The 15,884-nt window shown below is 37.7% G+C and overlaps 1 protein-coding gene and 1 pseudogene across 1 annotated transcript; one reads left to right on the forward strand and one right to left on the reverse strand.

The window, feature by feature from the left end:
* On the forward strand, nucleotides 1-2,424 carry LOC106379953. Its single transcript, XM_048747889.1, has 2 exons — nucleotides 1-1,119; nucleotides 1,267-2,424. The coding sequence occupies exons 1-2, from the start codon at nucleotides 862-864 to the stop codon at nucleotides 1,837-1,839; spliced, it is 831 nt and encodes a 276-aa protein (XP_048603846.1). The 5' UTR covers nucleotides 1-861; the 3' UTR covers nucleotides 1,840-2,424.
* A 7,408-nt stretch (nucleotides 2,425-9,832) lies between these two features.
* LOC106378409 lies at nucleotides 9,833-12,138 on the reverse strand (annotated as a pseudogene).
* Nucleotides 12,139-15,884: the final 3,746 nt, after the last annotated feature.

A 15,884-nucleotide genomic window follows, 5' to 3' on the forward strand; every position in this document is an offset into this window, starting at 1 on the left:
AGAGCATCAGACATAAGAGTAAATCAACCGGAGAACAAGCCTAGGATCCGAGGCTTGTCCCGAAAGCGACTTCGAAAGGGCATTTAGGCGAAGCAGGGTTGACTAGGTCCTGGTCCGACCAACATCCGATGAAGTCTACTCCAGACGTCGAAACAACTCCAGAGGCCAACAGTGAGGTTCCCTGAGAACCCTTTTCTCATAGTGAGGGGCCAGTAGATGAAGCGCAGAGGGTCGCAGGCGGAAGCAAGCTCTTGACTCCGGTCCCTTCGCACGAGCAAACCACTCAAAGATAACCAGCTTCAAACACGGAAAAGGCAGGGTACAACGACTGTCAAACCTCCTTCTAGAACTTGAAGAGCAGAGGAGCCGAGGGCTCCCAAATCATGAGTACGTTAAGGGCAAAACTTGATTCCTTATCTCGTGCTCAGCGCAACTCTCCAGCAACGGTTACGTTCTCTTCAACTTGGATTCAATGGTTTCAAACCTCCTAGCTCTTTTTGTTATGTGATTATTGCTAGGATATGTATTTACCACTTTTCAACTAAATAAAAAGTGATAATAATTAAAAAAAAAAAAGAGAGATCTACCGTAGCATGTTCTACCATCGCAATCTCACATATGCAATTCATTATTAATTTTTGTTGACGTGTATATTAAGTTTTCACTATTTATATACAAAACAGTTACAGAAACTGCCAAGATCCAAAACTATAAGATAATCATGTATTATTATTATATTAAGCCGAGTCGGATGAAATGAAGCAAAATGGATATTCCACACGTCGAAGATACCTCTAAATCTCAACTTTCTTATTATTCAGTTCCTTACTCTTTATTTTATATACGCAAAAGAAACTATTTATGCACATTTTTTGTGTGTATCTATATATACATAATTATAGTCAAGACAAGACAATCAAGTACAGAGGTAGAAAAAGGAAGAAGATGGAGATGTTTTTGAAGAAAGAGTACTTAGATCTTGTTCTTGTCCCATTTGGATTAATCATAGTTTTGTCTTACCATCTATTTCTTCTCTATAGAATCCTTTACTTTCCTTACCACACCATTATCGGTTTCATGAACATAGACAAAACCATTTGGGTTGAACGTATAATGCAGGCAAGTCCTCCTTCACTAATTTTTTAAAAAAAATTTTGCATTATCCATTGTTAGTTCAACTGGTTATAAGAGTGCTGCAAGGATATATTTGGATTATCTATGAAATTATACTATTATTCTTCTTTATGTTAGTTCATTTGATTACAGGCAAAAAAAGATGAATTGGGTTGTGCTCTAACTGTTCTTTCGAGCAGCATATCAGCTTCAACATTCATGGCATCCATTGCTTTAACACTGAGTTCACTTATCGGCGCATGGATTGGAAGCTCACCGGTCAACATGACTGTTTTTACGGGACATTTTGTCTATGGAGACACAAGTTCAATCACAATGGTCATCAAATACACCTCTCTCCTCGTGTGTTTTCTAGTCGGCTTTTGTTGTTTTGTTCAGTCCACAAGGTGTTTCTTACATGCGAACTATCTCATCACCACTCCTGGTGACGATATCCCACCAGAAATGGTGACGAGAGCCGTTTTGAGAGGTGGAAACTTTTGGTCGCTTGGTCTTAGGACTCTTTACTTGGCCCTTGATTTATTGCTGTGGCTTTTTGGACCGATACCGATGTTTGTTAACTCGGTTTTGATGGTTGTTTGTTTGTATTATCTCGACACGAACTCGGTGGTTCAGCCTCTTTACCACCGGACTTTCGAGGCGGAGCAAATTGTCAAGAGAATGAGAGGTGTTTTGCCTGATCCGTTGACTTTTAAATGTAACTGAATGCAAATTTATTTGACTATTCATCAATTTGCCAACTTGGAAATTTCCATCGTTTTAATATAACCAAGTGGTATATTTTCTATATTTAGTAATATTAAAACTTCAAATTATGGAAAAGACGTAAGAAATTAATCAATTATTGCATGAGATTTGAGAAAGCCGTACGGAACGGGAACGGGAACGTCTCTTCTTTGTGTGTTTTAATTATTTGCACGATAAAGCGTTAACGAAAACAAGTGAGCTGTTTAATTCATTCTTGGAAGCAACTACTTAGACATTTTCTCTAGCTTTGAAAACTGTTATAAATCCATGATATGGATATGTGGATTGCCATTAACCATCAAGGAGGTTTACATCTGACCCGACTATCCGGTCCGTCTACACCCGTCTCCGGTTCGTCTCATCCGTCCAAGACTAGTCAAGATGAAGACTCATTCAACCGGAGCATTTATGAGCTTTGACCAAGTCTAGATATTTGTGGTCAATATGTAATAAATGTGTAGATACTCTCCTTTGTTGTAAACCCTTGGAACCTCCACTATATATTGATAGTGAGAGCTAATGAGAAAGACACAACTTTCACAACAACACTTCTCTCATATTTCTAACACGTTATCAGCACGATTGTGCTCTCCACCTGAGAAATCTCTCTCAGCCGGCGATCCTCTTTCCGGCCAGCTCCTCCGGTGCTCAGCCTTTGCTCCACCGGCGCTCAGCCTCCTCTCCACCAGGCCACCTCTCTCTCTCCGCCGGAAAACTCCTCTCTCTCTCAAATTCCGGCCAACTCTCACGGTGGTCCTCTCAGATTCTTGTGGTGAAAAAGGTAAACAAATCAAAACCTTGAAATCTATAGAACACCATTATGTCTGAAACAAATCTAGGATCTATATGAATCCATAACTTATAAACAATCTATGGATTTAAAATATTGATCTTGTTTCTATGATCCATATGATCCATATGAAACTTGATTCTAAAAGTATCTTGAATCCATAAAACTTAAAATTCTCTAAAGGTTCTATGTTTCTCTAAAAAACTTATAAACTTATCAAAATACCTAAAGATCTACATGAATCTTGTTTATAAAAACTTATGAATCATAAAATTATTAGAGAAAGCTTAAACCTTTTTGATTCAATCCTTTTGTTTGGCCATTTTACCAGATGTGATAAACATAAGTGTATAATCTGGCCAAAACAAAATTCCATCAATCCCTTGTTGTGCCATTTTCGGCCAGAACTCCTAAAATCAGTCAACCCATCAATAAAATCAAAATTAAAATCATTCATTGCATATCTTTGACTATTAATATTTATTTTGTAACTATCAAAGTTTTAAAAACCTTTTATGATTTTATAAATGCATAATCGATTTTATAAATGCTTGTTTGATTTTATTAAAAGCATATCTTTGACTGAAAATTATTTCTAAAGTTTTATAAGCCATAGTCTTTATATGTCACAAGGTAGAATAAAATCTGGTTGAAATCATTTGATCATATTGTTAATTAAACCAACCATGAACCGATTTATATCATACTGAATTTTGATCACATAAGTTTGCTAGTTAAAATAAAACTTGATCTAGTTTCATCCTTGAACCTGATTCTATGATTAAATTATGTACTGATCATTTGCATACCTGATAGCATCATTTAGTAAATCATTAGATCGAACTTGAATCATCCATGAACTGACCTTTGCATGCATCCAACTATCATATTGTTAAAACTGGACATAGGTATCACATAATTGAAACCAAACATACATGTTCGCATAGCTTTAGCAATGATGATACTAGTGCGTCTGAAGTGGTTCATGTTGTTTGCATCTAAATGATTCACACTGTTTGCATATAGTTAGACAAAATCGGTTTCCATTTAAAATTTAGTACATTTGCTTTATTCAAAATTTTATAAACCAAGTTTTAACCGATTTTGAAAATCTACTTTGGTTTACAAATATCTTGAACATTATAAAAGTTATTTGTCTTGTCCATGATGCATTTTAATCCATCCATATTGATTGACAAAATTTTTATCTTAATGCATATAAAATATTTTCTAAAAATAAAATGCATAATAAATCATCAATCTCCTTGGCATATGAATTCAAATCCTGAATTATATTATGAATCCTTACTCCTTTATGGATATTTGATTCAGATGTCGAAAATCAACAACCTTGAATATGCTTCCCTCAATCTCTCCGGAGATAATTACCTCCAATGGGAGCTTGATACCAAAATCCTCTTAAGGTCCAGAAACCTTGGTGATACTATCACTGAAGGCACTGAGCCATCAGACAAGGATAATTACAAGGCACTTGTTGTCATTCGCCATCACCTTGCTGAAGGTCTCAAGGACCAGTATCTCACAATTGAGAATCCTCTGGAACTTTGGACAGAGTTGAAAACCAGATTTAATCATCAGAAAACTGTGATATTGCCAAAAGCCCTTTATGATTGGAGAAACCTGAGAATCCAAGACTATAAGTCTGTGGAAGAATATAACTCGGCTTTGTTCAAAATAGTCTCAAAGTTGAAACTTTGTGGTGAGACTATTACTGATGCTGATATGTTGGAGAAAACATTCTCCACATTCCACACCAGCAATGTTGTGCTTCAGCAACAGTACCGAGAGAAGGGTTTCTCCACTTATGCTGCCTTAATCTCTTGTTTGTTGCTAGCTGAGCAAAACAATGAGTTGCTCATGATGAACAGTGAGCTAAGGCCTCCTGGTGCTAAAGCATTGCCTGAGGCACATGCGGCCGTAGAGCCAAAGGATGAGACTCCAAGAGAGTCATACCATGGTCGCATGAGAGGCCGTGGTAGATGGCAAGGTCGTAACCGTGGGTTTCAACCACGTGGCCGTGGATTTCAACCACGAGACCATCTTGGTCGCAGCCGAGGCCGAGGCTACAGCCGAGGTCATCAAGCTAACCGTGGGTATAAGTCCGACTTCAAAACCCATGGCTCGAGCTCGACCAAATCTGCTTGCTATCGTTGTGGGATGACCAATCATTGGGCTAATAAATGCAAAACTCCCCAACACCTTGTTAAGCTCTACCAGGAGAGCATAAAGGGCAAGAACTCTGAGGCAAATTTGGTCCATTATGATAATGAGAATGATCTGGACCATGAGGATGATCAAGCCCATGGCAGAGATGGTCATGAGGATTTTGAGACTTCAGACCTCCTTACAAGTGGCTGAATATGAAGATTTCGATATCATATTGCTTTTGTTAACCTCATTTTAAAGAGTGCCAATATCAATACTATAGCAGGCACGGCCAGCCTTATTGAAGGCCATGGCCCGGCTCACTTAGTGATGCCTAAAGGCACGCATTTAGAAATTTCTAATGCATTATATTCTCCAAAATCAAAGAGAAATCTGTTAAGTTTCAAAGACATTCGCATGAATGATCTACATGTTGAAACTAGGGGCGAGGGAAAGAAAGAATTCCTCTTGATTTATGAAAATGCCCAAGGCCATAAGAAAGTCCTAGAGACTATCCCTGCTATATCAATAGGCCTCTATTGTGCCAATATAAAATCGAGTGAGGCTAACACTTCAATTCCTAATGAGTTCAGAGAAGCCTTTAAACAATGGCATGAAAGGCTTGGCCATCCTGGCAGATCCATGATGCGCAAAATAATCTCGAGCTCAACTGGCCATTCCTTGAAAGATAGGATAACTATCCCTATGAGCATTACATGTATTCCATGCTCACAAGGAAAATTAATAATAAGGCCATCACCTGGAAAGGTGAGTAAGGAAACATTAAACTTTCTGGAAAGAATACATGGTGATATATGTGGACCAATACACCCACCTTGTGGGACATTTCGATATTTTATGGTCCTCATTGACGCATCGACCAGATGGTCGCATGTTTGTCTATTATCATCTAGAAACTTAGCATTGGCAAGACTATTGGCACAGATCATAAGACTGCGAGCCCATTTTCCAGATTTTCCACTAAAGACTATACGTCTTGACAATGCAAGTGAATTCAGTTCTCAAGCTTTTAATGATTACTGTATGTCCATGGGGGTAAGTGTGGAACACTCCGTGGCACATGTACATACACAGAATGGATTGGCCGAATCCTTCATTAAAAGAATCCAGTTGATTGCTCGACCATTACTCATGAGGTCGAAGCTACCAGTATCAGCTTGGGGACATGCGGTATTACATGCTGCTGAATTAATACGCATAAGGCCATCCAGTGAACATAAATATTCTCCATCCCAATTACTCTCGGGTCATGAGCCAGACGTATCCCATATCAAAACATTTGGATGTTCTGTGTACGTCCCTATTGCACCACCACAGAGAACAAAAATGGGACCTCAAAGGAGGATGGGAATATATGTTGGTTTTGATTCTCCAACCATTATTAAATATCTTGAGCCTACTACTGGAGATTTATTTAAGGCCAGATATGCTGATTGTCATTTTGATGAATCAGAGTACCCAACATTAGGGGGAGAAAATAACAAGCTGGGAAAAGAAATTGTATGGAATCAAACATCCTTATCATGGCAAGATCCTCGGACTCAATCATGTGATTTAGAGGTCCAGAAAATAATTCATATGCAAAAGCTAGCTAATCAATTGCCTGATTCCTTTGCTGACCCGAAAAGAGTGACTAAGTCCTATATACCAGCTTGTAATGCACCAATAAGTATTGATGTCCAAGATGGACACAATCAAGTGGCTACAGAGTCTAAAGCACGTCTTAAGCGTGGTAGACCAATTGGTTCCAAAGATAAAAGACCTCGGAAACTAAAGAAAGGTGCAAAAGAAACCGAGGTCATAGATTGTCCAGACAAGGCCGAAATGGCCATGCCTAAGGTACCAACCAATGAGACTCGGGACGCCGAGCCTCATGGTACTGAAGGTGCTAATGATGAGATCTCAATTAATTATTTAATGTCTGGGACAAGATGGAACCGGAAAGATGTCGACATCAATGATATATTTGCATACCAAGTAGCCCTTGATGTTATGGACTTAGATGAGGATCATGAACCCACGTCTATACTAGAGTGCACTCAAAGATCAGATTGGCTCAAATGGAAAGAAGCCATAAACGTGGAGTTAGAATCTTTTAAGAAAAGGAATGTCTTTGGATCGATTATCCGGACACCTTATAATGTTAACCAGTGGGATATAAGTGGGTATTTGTGAGGAAAAGAAATGAACATGGTGAAATTGTAAGATACAAAGCACGGCTTGTTGCACAAGGATTCTCACAAATACCAGGCATCGATTATGAGGAGACATACTCCCCTGTGGTGGATGCAACTACATTTCGATTTTTAATAAGTCTGGCCATCAAAGAAAATTTGGATATGCGGTTAATGGATGTTGTAACCGCATACCTTTATGGTCCACTGGATAACGAAATATATATGAGATTACCAGAGGGTGTTGAGCTCAAAGCTAATAAAGGTTCTCGAGAAGAACACTGCATAAGGCTGAACAAATCCTTATATGGACTTAAGCAAAGTGGTCGAATGTGGTATAATCGCTTAAGCGAATACCTTGCCAAAGTTGGCTATAAGAACGACCCTATCAGTCCATGTATCTTTATAAAGAAGTTTGCAAACAAAGGATTTGTTATCATAGCAGTGTATGTTGATGATTTGAACATCATTGGAACCCCTGGGGAAATCGCCCAAACAGTTGAATATCTCAAGAAAGAGTTTGAAATGAAAGACCTAGGTAAAACTAAAGTCTGTTTGGGGTTACAACTTGAGTACATAAAAGGAGGAATCCTTGTGCATCAAAAGGCATATACAGAAAAGGTACTCAAGAGATTTAACATGGACCAGGCTCACCCATTGACCAGCCCAATGGTCGTGAGGTCCCTTGGAGTGGACACTGACCCATTCCGTCCTAAGGACGAGAATGAGAATGTCCTGGGTCCAGAAGTGCCTTACCTCAGTGCCATAGGAGCGTTACTGTATTTGGCTAGCCACACTAGACCAGATATATGTTTTGCCGTGAGTCTCCTAGCCCGTTTTAGTTCATGTCCGACCCAAAGGCACTGGAATGGAATTAAACATATCCTACGTTACCTTCAAGGAACTAAGGATTTGGGTCTATTTTATACCAATGAAACCAAAGATGGTTTAGTAGGCTTTGCTGATGCAGGCTACTTATCTGATCCACACCATGCTCGGTCCCAAACCGGATATGTGTTCACTCATGGTGGTACTGCAATATCATGGCGTTCCATGAAACAAACTATAGCAGCCACATCATCAAATCACTCAGAAATCTTAGCCATGCATGAGGCAAGTCGTGAGTGTGTATGGTTGAGGTCTATGACTCAACACATCCGATCAGATAGTGGAATGGTCGAGGACAATGGTCCGACCATCATATATGAGGATAATGCAGCCTGCATTGCTCAACTCAAAGATGGGTATATCAAAGGTGACCGAACCAAACATATACTACCCAAGTTCTTCTTCACACATGAGTTGCAGAAAGCCAAGGAGGTCAGCGTCACTCAAATCCGGTCAAGTGAGAACTCAGCCGACCTCTTCACCAAGTCACTTCCCACCAGCACATTCAGGAAGCTCACGCAGCAGATTGGCATGCGAAGACTCAAGGACCTTCAGTGATGTCCAAATCAGGGGGAGTAATGTGTGTTGTACTCTTTTTCCTGTCCTTGGTTTCCCTTTTTACCACATTGGGTTTTGGGTTTTCCGGGAGAGGTTTTAATGAGGCAACGTTAGCACATTACAAGCCCGATATGGTTATGGCATCCAAGGGGGAGTGTTATAAATCCATGATATGGATATGTGGATTGCCATTAACCATCAAGGAGGTTTACATCTGACCCGACTATCCGGTCCGTCTACACCCGTCTCCGGTTCGTCTCATCCGTCCAAGACTAGTCAAGATGAAGACTCATTCAACCGGAGCATTTATGAGCTTTGACCAAGTCTAGATATTTGTGGTCAATATGTAATAAATGTGTAGATACTCTCCTTTGTTGTAAACCCTTGGAACCTCCACTATATATTGATAGTGAGAGCTAATGAGAAAGACACAACTTTCACAACAACACTTCTCTCATATTTCTAACAAAAACAATTATTATTGGGCTGGACAACTATGTTATTGTACTTTTGTTTTCCACTTGTCTTACAAAAACAGCTTGGTGACATACTGACGTAAACTTTTTCTCTTAACACATGCTTAATTGAATATTGCTCATGCATTTTCACGTAAGTTGACATGAGTTTTTCTATAAAGTATTAGGCAAATATTTATAAGAGAAGTTCATTTCAATGGGGTGGGGGTGAAGGGGGGGGGGGGGAGTTGGTTGGAAATTTCAAACTTCTGCGTTGTAAAACATGAACACTCTAAATCGGTTGTGAAAACGTGAAAACGTTTTTATATCACAACTAAATCAGGATAATGTTCAAAAAAAAAAAACTAAAAACTAAATCAGGACCATTGAAGCTAGAGCTGACAAAAAAAAACAGGACCATTGTATACGTATATTTAAAATCATTAAAACTATGAATAAAATTAGAAAATCCGATTACATCACTCGCAGAAAATACTAACAAAGTTATAAAATCAGCAAAGAACCAACAATTTGATTATTTTCCCTTTTGTAGTTATTTGATTTCTAGTTAAATTTGATCATATATTTCTGAATTTTTAGGTTTTTTGTTTGAACTATATTTAGTTTTCTAATAATTTAGCTATTTATATATCCTTTTGGAAAAATACCACTTAATCATTCCTATTATCATTTTGAACTGTATTTTTTGTAATATAATATATTTGGTTTTAGTTGAAAAATTGACATGTGCCAAAATGTGATTAACTATTTAGCACATAGCCTAATAATAATAAAATTAGAGATATCAAACTTTACATATGTTTGGTATAGTTTGTCTAGGGTTCAGAAGTCAAAAATTTTAGTTGATAGGGATCCCATAGTTTGGTAAGCAGCCACCGTTATATTAGACTCGAGCATTTACTCAAAACAGAGAAACAACACAGCATTCTAGAAAAAAAAAACAAAGAAAAGAAAAAGGAATTTGGACTGTGTTATGGATACTAAGGTTGATGAAGAAGCTGGGGATCAATGGTGCTGGTGGCACGATCAAACAAGAGAAACTTCCACTGTTGAAGGCTATAGGTCAGACTTTTAAGACCACAACTTATCTAGCTAAGGGTCAATTCGTTTGCTTTACACTTAGCTTCACTGATTCTTACAGGAACTTGAATGGAACTGTTTGGTATGGACTTGCCACAACCAATGGTTTTTAGATAATCAATGGCAAAGCTGCTCTTCCTAAAGAACGTTCCAAACGCTAACGACTACAGTTTATAGACTTTGCACATGCCATTATGACGTTTTGGTGTTTGGAACCGTGGTTATATTTGATCAGAATGTGGTCAACTGTTACCACATGTTTGTTTCGGTTGTCTTCATCTAATCTTCCTTTTATTTAAATCCCCAAATCTCTGAGAAGATATTCTGAAGCTTCTCCAACCATCGTTTTATCCAATGTGTGACCTATAAGAACCTTCCATGTTCCTTTATTTGGAATACACCCATCAGCCACAATCTCGTTAACTAACTGAACCGCTTTCTGAAACTCACCCTTTTTGCACAAACACTTCACCAAAGAATCTAATGTCTCAACCTCAACCGAGATGCCTCTACTCCTCATGCTTTGATACAGTGTAAATGCGCGAGTTGGATAACTTGTACAAAGACCTCGGACTACTTCATTACTTGTCCTAACATGGATGTTCCAAGTTAACCGATTCGGAGTTATTCCTCCAACAATCATCTCGTCGAGGAAGTTGGCAGCTTCACGAAACTTACTGACAGCATAGAACCCACTGATTACTTTCCCATATAACCCATCATCAGGCTTCAAACCCTGAAGATTCATTCTATCGAAAAGCTCAACCGCTTCTTGAATCCCTCCTTGCAGAGACCGGTGATCAGAGTGCTGTAGGTTACCATGTTTGGCCTACATCCTCTAGCCATCATCATCTCAAATAACTCAATGGCTTGCAAAGCTCGCCCATCTTTGCAAAGACCGTCCAATAAAGAACTGTAAGTGAAAACATTCGGCTCAATGCTATTACTTTTCATATCTTCTAGATATCTCAACGCTTCCTCAACATTTTTCGATCCACAGAAACCGTGGATCATAGAAGTATAGGTTACAGCAGTTGGTGAACAATCTTTCACAACCATCTCCTCAAACAATTCTTCGCCTCATCTATCCTCCCGAACCGACACAAACCACTAATCAAGGTTCCATACGTATAAGAATCCGGATCACACCCTTGTTTAGGCATTTCAAGCAATATATTAACACCAGCATCCACCGTCTTCTCATTTCTGCAGAGGGCTTTGATCAGAACATTGAGAGAGGCAACGGTAGGAGGCAAACCAATTTCTCTCACATTCTTGTAAAACTTAAAAGCCAACTTTAACTGATTTTCTTCCACGAGAATCGCAAGAAGGGTAACGTAACCCTTGTGGGTAGGATCACAGTCAAAATTCTTCATCTTGTGAAAAACCCTCAAAGAATCAAACAGCCTGTGAACCCTACCGTAACTTCTGCATATGGAAAGCAATACATCTTCACAAACCTCAAGACCATGTAACCAAAAGAGCTCTGGTCGTGTAAGAACCCGTTTGCGTATTCTGCTGTTGCGGAGTCGAAAACCAAAATTAACTTTTCCACGTCCTTTTCAGCTCTCATCAGTTTGATAACCTGTGAAGGCGTGATTTCTTTTGACCACTTGAACATCTTCAACTTTGGTGCTTCCCATTATTTTTAAAATGAGGTATTTCTACAAGAAAGAGAGTAATAAAGAAACCCAGCTAAGCATTACGTCGAACAGTTGGTGGGCATTAGTGTTTACGAAAGCATCAAACACAGAATCTATCAAACACAGGCCAGATAAATCTTACGATAGAGAGAGAGCAATCAACACGTAAAGATGACGATCTCACTCATATTTTGTCGTCTGTCTCTGAAAATACGCGGGTTGTGATCAAAACACTTCTCTTGGGTATATGATCCTCCTTGGTAACTCACCAAAATAGAGTGAAGCAGCAGTGAAACTCGTTACGATTTTCATGGTGGATACAATCGCCGGAGAAGATCCTATAACCAGTTTGGCGACTCACCTTGAGGTTTATACAACGGAAAGAAAACACGGCCGGCTTTTCCGAGGCGAGACTTTTGAGAGTCTCTGAGTGATACAGAGAGTCTCTGAGTGATGCAGAGAGTCTCTGAGTGATGCAGAGAGTCTCACTATTATTATTTCTTTTTGTCAAAACAAAGTGTCTCACTATTATGCAAACAAAATGTATCGTTTGTACCTATAAACAATTATGGATTTTCAAAAAGGCAATTCTCCTAAATAGACTATTTTCAAGTTTTGATCACAAAAATAGACCATAAAGAGGAAAATGACCAAAATATTTCATTTAATACGTAAAATGACACTAATACTCTAGATATATAAAAAAATAAACAAACAAATTTTTTTTTATATAGTTTTAGATTATATGTTTTCAAATTCGAACTTTTTTTATAAATTTTTTTTTTGAATTTTTTTTTAAGTTTTTTTCAAAAAAAAATTTTGTAATTCGAAAATACTTTTTGAAACTATTTTTATTTTTATTTTCAAATTTTTAATATTTATTTTTTATTTTATAAAATTTTAAGCCTCAATCTCAAATCTCCACCCCTTAACTCTAAACCCTAAGATTTGGATTAGTTAACCCTAGGGGTATAAATATGTATTTACCTTGAAACATTTTGGTCATTTTGATCCTTAGAGTCTATATTTTTGACAAAAACTTTTTTAGTGTTATTCTAGAGTATTTCTCTTTTTGAATTATGAATTGGCAAATGCCTAAAATAAAAAAGTATAAGTATATTTTTATTTTTATTTTTATTTTATTTAAAATTAAAAAAAATATATTTTTTTCCTAAATAGCTCAAATTTAAAATTTTGTAAATTTGTTATCAGTTATAGGTGTCTTGATTAATTTAAGAAAAAAGTCTTTGTAGAATCGAAGTTTTGCCTTCTCTCTATCTTTCCACCGTCGTAAATAGTATCTCCGATGGAGTGGGCTTCCACAGCCACCGTCGGTCCGGTTTGTGACCTATTTTCCTTCTTTAATTTTTAACTACATTTTTTCTTGTTCTAGGCCCAATTAAACTATGACCCAGGTTAAATATTTTTCTGGGTCCGCCATTGGGGTGAAGCCTCCGGCGACCACTCGTTCAACGCCGGTCACCGGAGCAGACGGCTAGCTCACGAAGGTCGAAGACGAAGGTTGAGAGAGTTTTGGGGACCAGGAGAGAGAAAAACAGTTGATTTTGTGTTTTTGTGGCAAACTCTTTGCCCCGACAATCTGTGTAACGTTTGTCTCTCTTTCTCACTATTTTGTCGTTGCCATTTGCGATTGTAAGAGCTGCAGTGGGTTGAACTCCATGCCGACGTGCATTCCATTCCCTCCGAACCATGTAAACAGAGACTTGAAAAACATATACCTTTAAATTTGATTTGCGTCAGCTTTTTTTGTTGATGAATTTTTTTTTTCCAGAATTTACTTAATGAAAATCAAATTACTAAATACTGAACAATTGATTTATAAATAGTTATAGAGCTGCAGACATTTAAGTCGAAACAGAGGAAAGACAAAGGAAGAGCTGTACGGAAACCCCATAGCGATATCGTTGAATGGCGTATTCAATCGTCGTCAACGTAGATGGTCTCCTGCTTAAACAGTCCTCCGAACACTTTCCTCACCTCTTTTTCTGGTTCCTTAAGACGCTCTTCCTTTTGTTTGGACGCAAACGCAGCTGTGGCTGGTTTCACCACGGCTTTCTTGGGTGGCAAGTTTCTAGCCTTTGCCTGTCCTCTGACAGTAGCGACCTGCACTTTCGGCGTTTCTGAAGCGTTCTGAACCGCAGTTGCAATCTGAGAACCGAGTGTATTCCAGGAGAGTCCGGATCCAATATCAAAATTTCTTTTTGTAATTCGAAAATACTTTTCGAAACTATTTTTAATTTTTATTTTCAAATTTTTAATATTTATTTTTTATTTTATAAAATTTTAAACCTCAATTTCAAATCTCCACCCCTTAACTCTAAACCCTAAGATTTGTATTAGTTAACCCTAGGGGTATAAATATATATTTATCTTGAAACATTTTGGTCATTTTGATCCTTAGAGTCTATATTTTTGACAAAAACTTTTTTAGTGTTATCCTAGAGTATTTCTCTTTTTGAATTATGAATCGGCAAATGCCTAAAATAAAAAAGTATATTTTTATTTTTATTTTTATTTAAAATTAAAAAATATATTTTTTTTTCCTAAATAGCTCAAATTTAAAATTTTGTAAATTTGTTATCAGTTATAGATGTCTTGATTAATTTAAGAAAAAAGTCTTTGTAGAACCGAAGTTTTGCCTTCTCTCTATCTTTCCACCGTCGTAAATAGTGTCTCCGATAGAGTGGGCTTCCACAGCCACCGTCGGTCCGGTTTGTGCTTTCTTTTGTGTTTTTTTTTTTCTTTTCTTTTTGGATTTGCATGTCTTTAAGAAAAGGAAAGGGACCATTGTGTTGCTTCCCACCTTCGTTCTGATTCCAGGATGAAGAAGCTTCGTCAGTTTCGTCATCGCCGGCTTATGACTCAGGGGGTGAAGGCTTTCAAAGTCTTGTGTGGCCGGCTTTAGGATTTTGATCCTTCTATTCAGGGTGGGGTTATCTGTTACGTGTTTCAGACTTGTCAGCTTGGCTTTCTTGAATGAGATCTCGAATAAATCGATTGATGATCTCCGAGTTTGAAGCTACGGCGAGGAAGACAAACGAGATGGAGGTTCTGGATTTCTTTAATCATGTGATTGGCGGCTTGGTGGCTCTGGATGAGATCTCGATGTTGATCGATTGGAAGCTATCCGAAGAAAGGAGCACAACCGTGGAAGATGTTTGTGATCCCGGTGGAATTCTGTCAAAACACCGCTTGGTTTCTTTGGCGGCAGAGAAAGAATAGGGATATGTTGACACGTGTTTTCCTCGCTGTTGAGGGTTAAACACGTGTGTTTTGATGTGTCTGGTTGATTCGGTGTGTTGTTGGGCTTATCCCTTTTGGGCTTTTGTTTAATATGTTTTCGTGTTGGTTTGGACCTTTACTTAGGTTATGGTTGTATATTTTGTACTGGAAAAGTATATGTATAGCTACAAATCAAATATCGACATGTAACCAATAAAAAGAAAGAAATTATTATAAATGTTCATAAATATTCATAAATATTCAAAACCAGTAATTTTTAGGAAAAAATCAACTTTCCTGTGACTCTGTCACGTTCATAGATTTGAAGACCACTCAACACAATGATAATAAGAGGAAAAATATCTACAGAAGTTTATATCAACAATTACAATTATTATAGAGAAAAAGATAAAAATAGCACTAAATCAAGTTTTTGTTCCCAAACTAGCATTCAAAGTCAAAAATCACAAAAATAACACTAAATGTTTTATCAAAAATCACAAACTTAGGGTTTAGAGTTAAAGGGTGGGGTTTAGGATTTAGGGTTTAGGGTTTAGGGTTTAGAGTTTAGGGTTTAGGGTTTAGATTTTAGGGTTTAGGGTTTAGGGTTTAGGGTTTAGAGTTTAGGGTTTAGGGTTTATGGTTTAGGGTTTAGGGTTTAGAGTTGAGAAATGAGGTTTTGGGGATAAGATTTCAAATTTTGAAAAATAAAAAAATTAAAATTTTCAAAGGATAAACTTAGAAAGGTGCTATTTTGGTCATTTTAGTTTTTGAGTGCTATTTTTGTGATATAAACTTAGAAATGTGCTATTTTGGAGATTTGTCATTTATTATATTCAAAAGAACAAAACATTATACAAAACAGATAAATAGACGACGATGATGATGTGGAAATTCAGACGGCCAATACTCACTCTGTCTTTCCAGCCATACACTTTAAGATAAGATGGGCCCTACAGTCATC

The sequence above is a fragment of the Brassica napus genome, chromosome C2, assembly GCF_020379485.1.
Source record: "Brassica napus cultivar Da-Ae chromosome C2, Da-Ae, whole genome shotgun sequence".
Taxonomy (NCBI): domain Eukaryota; kingdom Viridiplantae; phylum Streptophyta; class Magnoliopsida; order Brassicales; family Brassicaceae; genus Brassica; species Brassica napus.

Coding starts and splice junctions, on each gene's coding strand:
- LOC106379953 (XM_048747889.1), top strand. CDS start 862: ATGCACATTTTTTGTGTGTATCTATATATACATAATTATAGTCAAGAC. Junction 1,120..1,266: donor GGGTTGAACGTATAATGCAG/GCAAGTCCTCCT, acceptor ATTTGATTACAG/GCAAAAAAAGATGAATTGGG.